The 12509-nt window shown below is 39.8% G+C and overlaps 1 protein-coding gene across 1 annotated transcript in view; it reads right to left on the reverse strand.

Moving 5' to 3' along the window:
• The window catches only part of ABCA4 (ATP binding cassette subfamily A member 4), a 61491-nt gene that overhangs the window by 14666 nt on the left and 34316 nt on the right, over positions 1–12509 (reverse strand). The window contains exons 19-31 of the mRNA XM_059854269.1: positions 10535–10712; positions 9104–9235; positions 8355–8494; positions 7301–7438; positions 6856–7043; positions 5780–5870; positions 4984–5189; positions 4504–4552; positions 3735–3976; positions 3191–3315; positions 2460–2558; positions 1274–1463; positions 606–700 (exon numbers count right to left, since the gene is read on the reverse strand). Coding sequence (XP_059710252.1) covers positions 606–700; positions 1274–1463; positions 2460–2558; positions 3191–3315; positions 3735–3976; positions 4504–4552; positions 4984–5189; positions 5780–5870; positions 6856–7043; positions 7301–7438; positions 8355–8494; positions 9104–9235; positions 10535–10712 — 1873 coding nt within the window. The remainder of the gene's footprint in view (positions 1–605; positions 701–1273; positions 1464–2459; positions 2559–3190; positions 3316–3734; positions 3977–4503; positions 4553–4983; positions 5190–5779; positions 5871–6855; positions 7044–7300; positions 7439–8354; positions 8495–9103; positions 9236–10534; positions 10713–12509) is intronic.

Below are 12509 nucleotides of genomic sequence, written 5' to 3' on the forward strand. Positions count from 1 at the left end.
AGCAATTATGACTCAGGGGAATCAGTCAAAGGCAGTCAGCACATAGCTAATATAAAGGGATTTTTAAGAACTCTGCTGGGAATTGAAAAAGTAGCAAGGCCTGAATCAGAGATAACAGGCCATGGGCACTGCACAGCTAATTACCACACAGGCCAGCTGAGGAGCTATCAGGAGGATGGATGTGTCAGTGTAACACTGTCCTTTGGCTGCTCTTTAGCACTTCTGGGAAGCAAGTGATAATTAACTCTGGCAGATAGTCCCATTAGTGTGGCTACAGTTCTTCAGGGAGACAATGTAATATCTCTGCAAGGCAGCTCACCAGAGATGTGCAGAGGCACCATTTTTGTCACCATTAACATGGCATTCCATCTGCACCAACACTTAGCTCTGCCTATAAAGGAGTACCTGATTATACAAATAGTTATAATTGAAAATATTTAAGTCCCCTAAAATCAGCCTCCTCTAGTCTTCTATAAGAAATATGGACATGGTGCTCAAATCTACAGTACTGGTGGCAAATCAGGTGTTATGTCATTATTAAATAAGAATTTCATCACCAAGTATAAAATACCACATGTGAAAAAGAAATAGAGATTCATCCCTACCTTCCTTTTATCAAAGTGGGATATGTTTTCACCAGAAAATCTGAAATATTTCTGTGGGTCATATCTTGAAGAATTTCTGTGCTGCGTTGCACTCTCTGGCAAGAAACAAAAACCCAATCAATCACAGTAAAGTTCAGAGTGTCTTAAGCTATTAAGTGTTTTTCAGGAAAAGAGAAAAAGTAGTTTTGGTTCAGAGAAAATGCTCAGGTTCATAGTATCACTGACAGAGAGTGGGTCAATCACTCGAGGGTCATTTGTAGCCTAAGCATCCTTACTTTACTAAGACCTTAGAAGAAATCAGTAAGTTTGTGATGCATGTGACACAGAACAGTTGCATGTCACTCTGAAACAGGCCTTTGCAATGAAGGTCAGAACTGCTTGAGGCTTTTTCTTCAATCTGAAAGTAGGAAACTTCAAATCAACTGTGGCTCCAGTCAAAAAAACCCAAACTAGCAAAAAAAAAAAAAAAAAAAAAAAAAAAAAAAAAAAAAAAGAAAACCCCAAACCAAAAACGGTTGTTTGCTATGATTTAGCAACTTTAGGTAAAAATTAATAAAAAAATTCACCTTCACTAGCACATTAGCATGGCAAGGTACTTAGACACTGATCCCTTTTCCAGCACTTGCCATGAAATTTTTCTACAAAGATTTATGGCACAAAGGCACAACCTGTGGTGGTGGGAGGCCTCCTGCACCTGCAGGGCATTCTGGCAGCATAGTGAGTTTCTTGTGAGTGCTGCACTTGCAGGAAGGTGATGGATTTTCAGGGCTCCACTCTTGGCTCAGCAGGAGACTGCTTAGGTTAGGATGGACAGCAGGTGTGTTCCAGGCAGTTGGCATGTTATTGCATGGGTAGTTCCTGTGGAGAGGTATAGAGCTTCGAGCTGTGCAGAAATAACAGTCCACAAGAACTCACAAATCCATAAAATCACAATGCCCTAAGCAGATATTCCCCCCTCAGCTCTCACCCTGCAAGTTTTGAATAAGAACATTTTAGAGTATTTGGTACACATGAATAAATATAATCTCCCACATCTCTGCCAAGTCAACTGCCTTTAGCTTGCAGATAGGACAGTGAAGGAACAAGGGGGTTGTGTTTGATTCCTTAGTACTGGAAATTTGCAGTGGACATATCTTTGAGAAGAAACTATCATTTTCCTTTCTCATGCAGTATCTTTTCTTTTTCTAAAGTTTTCTCTTTGTTTCTGCTATACGAGGTAGAGGAGAGGAATGGGAGAAGAGAGAACAGCCAGGAGGATCAAATTGCTGGATATCATGGCTGGGAAAGAGTCAGGAGAAAGGGAACAAATGTCAAAGCATAGCAAGCCAGTGACAAATGGCTCCAAAGCAGGACTCACAGAGTAAGCAGGTAGGACAACAAAAGCTGGAGCTCTACTAATGTTGCCCTCACTTCAGAATGAGAACAGTTTCAAATCATAGACACTGTCCTGTTGCCCTGAAGGACTGCTGAAGTTGTTGCTTCCAAACACACCAATGGGAACTAGAGGAACCTGAAGGGACTCAGACATGGAAAGGGCCAAGGAAGATGTAAAAGATCTGGGCCTGAGGTTACTGATGTACTGACATAAATTTCAAGGTTGCTTAACTCTCAATACCAAGCTGCATGAGCTGGTTTCTAGTCAGTCACACTGAGCACTGTGAATCATTCTTAATCCAGTGGCAGTGTCATCTTGCTGTTTGTTTGTTACTTTTGACCCAATATTAGATATAACCAACAACACATCTGAAGCAATGGCTCTTGTGAAGAGTCAAGCCAATTCATTCTTGTTTCACTACTCAAGTTCCACTAGATGTATCCTGCTAGGATCTCATTCAAGAGAAATTAGCAACTTACAAAAGAGGCTGATTCTTCATACAGCGAATTCCAAATCCTGGTTTATTCAAGAAAGCATGAGTAAGGGAGACCATCTGCTCATTGCCAGGACGTTCATTGCTAAGGGAGTAAGATAGGACTTTATAAAATATTTTTGCAAACTATTGTACTGTAATACACATAGCAACTAGAGGAGGACAACCATATGGCAGTACCAACTGCCCCCCTTCAAATGCTGATATTCAATTGTTTTATTTATTTATGTAAAAACCCAGAATGTTCTGAGATGGTTGACAGGCTATGGTTCTTTTCTCCTAATACTAAAGCTGACTTCTGACAAAATCCAATTGCAGCATTCTTCAAAAAAGGCTTGAATCCTTGCTGCTATTCTCTCAGTGCCGTCACAGTCAGTAAGCAGAAGATGAAAAACATATTCTGCATTTTCATTTGCCGGGATCTCCTGTTAGATAGGATATGTAACTATAAGTGTTGAGGTCCTGAAATCAGGTAGGAAGAGGAGAATACCGAAGTTAGAAAGATATTTGAAAGACTATTTGTTAGATGTACTAGCAGTTGTATTCTCCAGGTGCACCAATTTCAAGGTACTTTAAATCTGGTGATTCCATTGAAGTGAATCTTTTCTTACATCACACAGAATGAGAAAAAAGCAGTGAGACAGGGCCCCATGATGTTAAACTCTAGGGAGAAAAAGGTGTAAATGAGACTGATGTACTTTAAGTGATTCCTCTTACCTGAAGAAAGTAAACTGTTGTCCATAGATCCAAGGGTGTAATGTTAAGGCAGGATATTCTCCAAATGGAGGAATAATGACTGTAAGTACTAGAGACAGCAACACAAAACTAGCAGGGAGAACAACCTGCAGGGAACACAAAACCCTCACATTAGGTTACTGTATAAACATTGTAGAGTGACACTGTACACACCCCATAATATGTGTAAACGAAGAAAAGCAGAAGCACTCAGATCCAATCCGGTTTGACTCCTGAACATCAACAATTTAATTTCCAGCCCCTTTGCTTAAAATTCTGGTTGTCATAGAACTGCATTACGTTAAAAATAAAACACTGGGCTAATAGTGATAGAATGATGAACTTGGTGCAGCTGGTAGACTTCAGGCAGAAAGAAATAAAAGAAGAGGCAAAAGAGTTGGAATCATAATTGCACAGTTACCCATTTGCAGCACCTCTACTGCTTTCCATAGGGCCATCATTGTTGGAAATAAGGTGTTGAGAATGTTGTGGGAAAGAACCTAGAACAGCACAAGTCAGTCAATACCTGTGCTAGGAAGTCCTTGTGGCTGCGGGAGGCGTGGTGGAAGCGTTTGATGAGCAGTGCTTTGATCTGCTGATGTACAAGCTGAAAGCCTTTATACTGTCGGGACCCCTTGCCTTCATTTTGATCTCCTGGTCTGCCTACTGGCATTCGAGAATTGTCATTCGTTTTCGGGGCCATTTGTTCAGCTGTTTTGTTCTCAGTAGGAGTTTTGCCAAGAGCAGAACCATTTTCTTGAGTATCTCCTAGGTTAAGATGAGAAGCATCTGAGAAGACACTTTATCTTCCATACACGAAGTAGCACAGACATTTTAATGAGGTCCAGATTTTACCCACCACATGTATCCTATCTCCAGACTGCTTTAATTACAATTGTTGCACCATGGTTGTATTTAGTGACATCATATAGGTTAACTCTTCTCTTACTCAGAAGGATGAACAGTTTAATCATATAGGTATAGACTAATAGTCAGCAAAGTACTTTTTATACAACTGCTAAAACCACTGACATTTGGGCGCTTGACACTCCGCTTTTATTTGCATAGTTAAGAACCTCTTCCAATCTAAATACAAGGCCTTCTGCTGACTTAATCTTTATTTTTCAGGTATCATGTCAGGCCCTAAAAACAGATATTTGCTGAGCAAATTTATTTTTTCAAGAGCACATAAAAGACTGAAAGTTCTGAAACTCTTCTTTATAGAGTGTTCAGAATAAAAAGCAGTCCAAAGAACAGTTAATCAAATATGAATTTGATTCTACCTGGATCTCTACCTGTTTTTTGCATTTCAGGGTCAGCTTCTGCTGTGACCTTTAGGAAAACCTGCCACAGAGAAATACATTTTCTGGTTAGGAAAAGAATAGTTACAGTAAAGTAACCTTCAGAAAACAATACATTATCCTTCAATATAAAAGAAAAAAATTTGGACACCTTTTGAGTACTTCATATTATTATCAATAACCAGAGGTCTCTTATGAAATACCTCAGAAAATAAATGAATGATCGAAGATACCAAAAACAAAGCATGCACTTCAGGCTAATGGGTCAGGCTCCACAAGGCTACAATGAATTAAGGGTTGGATCCTTTCTCTAGGCCCTTCTCAAAGATTTTCTGAGTGTGCCACAGCTTATGGGAATAGATTTTGAAGGACATTTTAGGAATTAGGAATTAACTGTTTAAGAACAGGAATAGTCTCAGTAAACATTCTTGGTGCTTATCGTGAGGTCAGCAGGTATTTTAATCTGTCTGTTACCTCTTCAAGTGGTGTGTCTGAAACTCCAAAACTGCTGAGTCCCAGGTCATCCAATGTTTCTTCCAGTTCTCTGAAGAGACTGGCATAAGATCGTTGTTTAAAATTTTTATTGGGCAAAAGATAAATGAGTTCCTGACCAATGCTTTCAATTAATTTTGCTTCTGGGATATGATGGTGGATTACTTCTGCTAGCTCATTTAGATCTCCTGTGAAAAGTCAGAAGAGTGTTCATAGAATAAATATTTAACCATATTCAGCATGATTTCAAAAGCTGTTGTTTGCACTAAAAGGGTATTGCTCTATTACATAACTCACAGATACCTCAGTTAATTCTGCACTAGACTGGGCTATGTTGCTAATTATGCTTTGGAACTTTGTAGCAGGAAACTATTTAAAGTTTGTTAATAAAGCACAACCAAATCTTCAGGAATATCTACTTAAATTCTTTTCTTATGTAGAAAAGCCAAAATTACTTTTTCTTCTGAGAAAGTCTATTTCCTTGCTGTAGATACGCTTCAGTTTTCATTTGAAAATGACACAAAACTCAACACCATACTTGTAAAGCACACAAACTTCCAGTTCATCATCTGTACCTGAGACCACATATACACAAAAAAGGGTCAATGGTAAGCAAAACCACAAAGAACCCTTATTAAATTCATGTTACAATAGAATACATATGTTAGACACAAGGACCAAAGAAGTGGGCCTTGGCAGCATTGATCTTTAAGACAAGACTGCAGCATAACAGGAGACATAGCTATGTGCTGGAATGCTGAACCATCCTGCTTCTTACCATCCAGTTCCAGCTCTGGAGCTCCTTCTTCACCCCTGTGCACACAGCTGGAGCAGGAGCAGGAGCACTGAGATCCACAGCTACAAAATGACTAGCATGGACAAGCAAGAGATAAAAAGATTAAAGTGCTTCAGACACACTCAAAACAGATGTAAAGCCTGTCAATATTTGAACAGCTTGAGTCAATGAAAAATATATCATATCCAGAGCATCTTGAATGTACTATACTGAAAATCATCTGAAGACTGGATTAAGCAATGCAGAAAACATAAATTCATCGGCACAAATCAACTCTAAACTGCATACAAGATATCGGAGGAATAAAATCAGCAGGGGCCATGAGCGTTCAGGTTGTGTTGCTACTAGGACTGGAAGCACTATGTCAACAGAAAGGACCCAGAACCCTACTTTTCAAGCTGTGAGAGGCTGGTTTAGCTATGGATAAATGTACACTTCTCTGGTGCCTGAGCTATTTACCAGGCTACCTGATATTTAAAATCAGTGTACTGCAAAAGCAAGAATCAGAAAGACCTGTATATGGACAAAGGCAACCAGAGAGCTAGCGTTGTTCAGCCTGGAGAAGAGAAGGCTCCAGAGAGACCTTAGAGACCTACGGAAGGCTACAAATGAACTGGATAGGGACTTCTTACAAGCATGGAGTGATAAGACAAGGGGGAATGGCTTTAAACTGCAAAGGGGTAGATTTAGATTAGGTATTAGGAGGAAATTCTATACTGTGATACATCTCACTGCATCTCTGGGCAACCTGTTCTATACTGGAACAGGTTGCCCAGAGATGCTGTGGATGCCCCGCCCTGGAAGTGCTCAATGCCAGGCTGGATGGAGTTTGCACAACCTGCTCTAGTGGAAAGTGTCTCTGCCCACAGCATGGGGGGGTGGAACTACATGATCCTTAAGGTTGCTTCCAACCCAAACCATGCTAATACGATATTCATAATTATATTATCATATGATTAACTGCAGTTTTGTACATAGTGTCAAGAGGCACTTAAGTGCTTTTTACCTTGGTGCAGTGCAAGTGTTACTCTGATTACACATACTACATTCATACTTACTGTAGCCCTTCCCATTTTTGTGGTTCTCATTTTGCGAACAAGGGTGAGATAAAAGCCAGAGCCAAAAAAATTCTTTAGGAATACAGGAGAGCCTGAGCAGAAGAGTTTCCCTTGAGATATGATGGCTACTCTGTCTCCAAGGATGTCTGCCTCATCCATATGATGGGTTGACAGGATAATAGTTCTGCCTAAAAGGAACAAGGAGGAATATTCAAGGCATGAACTCTCTGAAACTCAAAACTGTGTTAGCTTTTTGGCAATTACTTCTCTGCACCAAACCCAGTCCCAGGCTTGCCACAACCATTCTGTTCAAAGAATCTGGTTTGCTTGTATTCATATCCCACTACTCATGACATTTTACACAGAAGGCACATACTGCATCTATTAAAAGTTTAAAAAAATCCCACCAAAAAAATCAAACAGTTTCTACTCTCAAATCTCTTACCTGGGCGATATTTCAGCAGAAGATCCCAGATAGATCGCCTGGAATATGGATCAACTCCAGAAGTGGGCTCATCCAAGACTACCACTTTTGCTTCACCCACAAAAGCAATGGCAACAGACAGTTTCCTTTGCATTCCACCTAGCAGAGGACAAACACAGCCAGGAGCGTAAGATGAGTTATATAAGTCATAGGGATGTAATTAAAATTGCTTTTTGGTGTGGGGACAAGCTGCTACAAATAAAATGAAACCCATTCTAAGACACATTTCTGCAAGGATAAATTAATAGTAATTTTTCTTCTGAAATTCAAACCAGGTTATTTATATATATATATATATATATATAAAAATAATATATATTTTTCCATCTACACATTGCATTTTCTGCTTCTTGCCAGAAACAAAAGCAGGAAAATATGAGGTTTTCATGATCTTTTGTGAAACCAACTTTTTTTTTTAAAGTTGCAATCAGGACAAAGTAGTATAAGAACAGATGGCTATTTATTCAAATCAGCCTTTGAATCTGAAAGTGAGAGTTATTCAAATACACTATGTGCATTTGTACCTTTTGAATGGAAGAAACTATTCCTACCAAATAATACAGTGGGGCAGAATGATAGTATAGTATTTCATTTGCCTTGAAATAATAGGAGGTTTTATTTTGTTTTGTTTGTTATATTAACCAATTTTTATACATATATTTATTTAAAACTAACAGCTTCAAGTATATCTGAATTTCTTGTATATTCATAAGACATAGAAGCTTTAGGGACAGGTTGTGCCAGCTTTACTACTTGTACAGTCCCATTTACTACTTGAAAAGAAAGCATCCCCCCAGTGCACACTGATGTGTCAGAATATGGTCTCAAATATGTAACTCGACCAATACTTGCCCAAAGGCCAGGTAGGATGGGGCTATAACAACCTAGTCTAGTAGAAGGTGCTCCTGGCCATGAGAAAGGGTTGGAACTAGAAAATCTTTAACATCCCTTCCAACCCAAACCAGACAAAGAAAAGGCAGCAGGAGAAAACATCTTAGAAAATTCCTGTGGGCACCTGACAAATTCTGAGCTTCTTCATTTCTTTTATGGGTGAGGCCCATGTCTTCCAGCATTGCTTCCACCTCTTGCTCAGCTTCTTCCCTGGATCTTCCTTTCAGTTGAGAATAAAACAAGATGTGCTCTGCTACAGTAAGGCTGTGACAGCAGACAGAAAGGCACGAAAGCACACTAAATGAATAAACTGTCTTTATTCCCAAGCAGCAATAAATTCATTCACTCTAAGTTTATCTTGCTAAAGGAAGACAGGTTGCAGTATCCTAAAAGATCTTCTTTGGGATCAACACATTTCACTTGGAGGTCACAGTCTCTTTCTTTGCCTTTTCAAAGCAGAACCTGCTACTAAGGGAACAGGTATAGCAGGGATCAAACCATCCATTTATGGGAATAAAATGGAAGAGAGCCTGCTGTTGAGATTAACACAAACTAATGGAAGTGAAGCTGGAAATCACAGAGAAGGCAGTAAGTGGTTGAGTGGTAGTAAGAAATGGGCATAAAAATATCCTGCTACTGCACTATCAATTTGGATTTTTTTGCTTTAGTGGTCCTAAATTATAGTGCATGAACCTCCAGGATAGCTCCTGCTAGCCTACACTACAAAAGAAAACACCAGGAGCAGCGTTATTTTCCTAAGAAACTTGGTTCCCAGTGAAATGATGCAGGAGATTCTCCTGCTTTGGCTTTGGGGATTCTCACACATGCAGACTAGGATGCTTCTCCTTGAAGCCAGTATGGAGTGACACTTACTGATTGAACAGGATGTTGTGCTGAGGGCACATCCCTAATCTGTGCCGAATGGAGTCCACGTGAGTCTGGATGTCCAGGCCACCAACGAACACAGTTCCAGACGTGGGAGGGAAGAGGCCTGTCAGTATCGACCTGGGAAAACAAAGTGAGGAAATGCCCCTTCTCCTATCTCTCCTTGCTAGACAAGGAAGCTACATTACATGATTCCACTAGATGGAGCATGATGACTTCTCACCATAGGCCTTGATGAAACCACCCCAGTGAAAAGATATATGTAAGTACTCTTGATCTGCTACAGAGAATCTGATGGATCTGCTAATGTCATTTTTGATACAACTGTGCGTATGGTTCTGGCTTCCACCAAGAAATTGTTTTAGTTCAGCATGTCATATCACCCCTACATATAAATGGGTCTAAAATGAGGCTCAGTAGGATGAAAAAAGAATAATGGTTTGAGGTCCCTGGCCATGCTGACTCATGCCCTAAATCTTTATTTTCTGTAAACTACAAGACCAAATGTTATTTTTTAAATGGGTGGCATATCTTAATAGATTTGGGTGATTCGTGGATTTTCTGTTTAAAAAAGCTCAAAGTAACAAAAAAATTCTTTTTTATCAGAAGAATAACCCCCCTCATATTACAAAACATCTCAGCAGATTAGGATGCTTTTATTTTGGGTTGAACATATTCCTTGTGAAACAATTTAAAAAATCATAAGGCAATTTAAAGTGCCTTTGAAATAAAAGTGTTTTAATTGAAAAACCCTAAAGTATTTTGCTGAGAAAAGTAATAATGAAACACATTCCATTTTTTCAACACTTGGTGAACTTGTCAGTTTTATAAAAGCTTTTGCTCACCAATGAATCCTATTTTGCCAAATATGGTTCTGTATAAAGAAAATTTAACATCCTTGAAGTTTCCTGGGATGCCTGGTTTCTAGGACTAGAGGAACATTTTAATCTGGACATGGATCTTGCATGCGTGTAGCCATTTTATTTAAAGAGGGCCTGTATTTTATACTTCTTTGAACACAGACCAATAGATGTGACTGACATAGAGCCAGTCAGAGAAACCAAGAATATGTGGAATGTAGTGGCTTGCAAATTTTTTCTTGCAGCCAGAAGATCCTTCTCTTTCTTCACCTATGGTAGTTTAGCCATGGGAAATGAATTCTGGGCGAGAGAATTGCTTCCTTTTCTCTGGACTTTCACTTGTTTGCATCATGCATGACTTCTCTCCCAGGGCTTTAGCTAATCCAGAATACCTTCTTTATGCCTAGGGGCAGCCATTTCCCTGTCTGGAAAAGGCCTAATGCTGAGTGTCAAGCCAGCTGCAGGGGTGGCAGAGAGACAAGGGAAGAGTGAAAAGAAAAGACTGCCCCAGTAATAGAGCACTGCCCTAGATTTGCTTCTTCTAAAAGAAAAGACTTACATGGTAGTTGTCTTTCCTGCTCCATTGTGACCAAGGAAGGCTGTGATCTGACCCTCATAAAAAGTAATATTTATCCCGTCTACTGCTGGTTTGGGCCTGTTGGCAAAAATCTTCACCAGGTTCTGAATGCACACTCCTGGAATCAATCCTGCTGGCTCGGGCTCAAAGAAGGCATTTACTTGAAAGGCAAGAAATCAAAAATGAAAAGAGAATAAACCCACCTGTTTTAATCCTAGTTCTGATGATGACAATACATCAGTAAATGCAGAAGCAATAGCACATACCCAGCATAATACAGCATCGTGTTCCAAGGCCAGATTCTCCAAGTCACACCAGTACAAAACTAAGGCCAGATTTCTAATTGCAGTGCAATTTATTTAGATTCACCCACATATCTATGACAGGAGGAACAGAGCCCAGAGATAACTCATTGGGCCAGGGGAAACTGAACATGCTTCCTATTCTCATTGTGTAGCAGGAAGGTTATTTGGAATTGTTTTCTGGAAATACTTAGATAGGCAGAGAGGTTAAATTAAACAAGCAGCAGGTTGCCTTTCTAGCTGGGCTGAAATCTGCCATTCAAATTAACTGCCCAGCTGTGCATTCTTTGACCATGATGCTTAAAAAACCACCCCCAAATACAAACAAAACACAACAACAAAAAAAATTTGCCTTTAATCCTGGGAGGTGAAATTTACCCCATTGCTGAGAACAGGTCAAGATTTAGATAGTACCTAAAATGAGACGGCTTTCTTTCAGGATTAAAAATGCATTATTGCAAACAGCACCATCAAGACATTTTATTGCACCAGCTTCTAGACAAAACAAACTTCCTTTGAAGTAAATTAAGCCCTTGGGCAATGTGAATTATGGGAGTTGAGAAACTGAAACTAAAGACCCTGTCCACTTTTGTTTACATGGAATGCTTTAGGCTTTGTAGAAGGCTTATTTTGCAATTGCAGTTTACTTAAATTGTTCAGTACCCAGCAGGCCTGTGTGGAGAGCAGCCAATGTGAGCTGGGCAAAACCAGCCCCACATCCATCAGCAGCTTGTGTGGCTGTCATTACTGTCACTGGCAGGACTCAGGAAAAAGTTCCAAATTTGTTGAACATGAGAAAACAGCTGTAATAACCAATATAGAATGAGTAGCACTATTTTAGATTAAATAATGTTTATGAGTAACTTTTCTTTTGATTTGTGAAAAGAATCTAGGTTTCCATTTACCTTGCTGGGACAAATACAAACATCTCTGTATTCACAAAAGTTCACATGGAGTCTGGCTAGATAGTTACCCATATACTGGCAATTGAGGCACCTTCCTTGGTTTTATATGTGTCATAATCTTGTCTGCAAGACTCACTGACAAGTGGTGAAGCAAATTCTCTGATGATCCTCCCCAGTATCTGCTTTGCATCACCTGAATGACACTGGTGGAAGGTTGAGCTCCCTTTTGTCATGATTCATATTTCTCCATTTTGATCCTATATCCTCATTGTCATTGAACTGTACTAGGTCTACTCTTGGCTTCTCCTCATGCCTCCCAGTTCCTGGGTGGCTGAAAGGGGAGACAGGTTTTGTTTTTTTTTTTTGTGCAGTGCAAGGCAGAAAGCCCTTCCTTTGTGGTCGTGGAGCAGCTGGAACCTGGGAACTAAGGAGTAAAGCACCAAAAAGATAAGGCAGTACTAGGAGAAGATTGGCTGAAATAACCTTTAACCTCTGCCTGTCTTTTTCCTTTGAAGTCCTGTCCTGTTTCCATTCACCCTGAATGCATGTTTTCAGTGCCTACGTGAGGAGCTCTGATGACCCCACTTTTATCTCTTGCTTTTCAAGAGAGTAGAAAGGGCTCAGAGCTGCCTGTAGCAGTTACTTGTGCTACAGAATCCACATGCATTCCTCTCAGCATCTCATACAGAAAACTCCTCCGGCTCACCACAAAAGAAGACATTGGGGCTTGAAAACAAGACAGGTCATTCA

This window comes from Haemorhous mexicanus, chromosome 9 (assembly GCF_027477595.1).
Source record: "Haemorhous mexicanus isolate bHaeMex1 chromosome 9, bHaeMex1.pri, whole genome shotgun sequence".
Lineage (NCBI taxonomy): Eukaryota > Metazoa > Chordata > Aves > Passeriformes > Fringillidae > Haemorhous > Haemorhous mexicanus.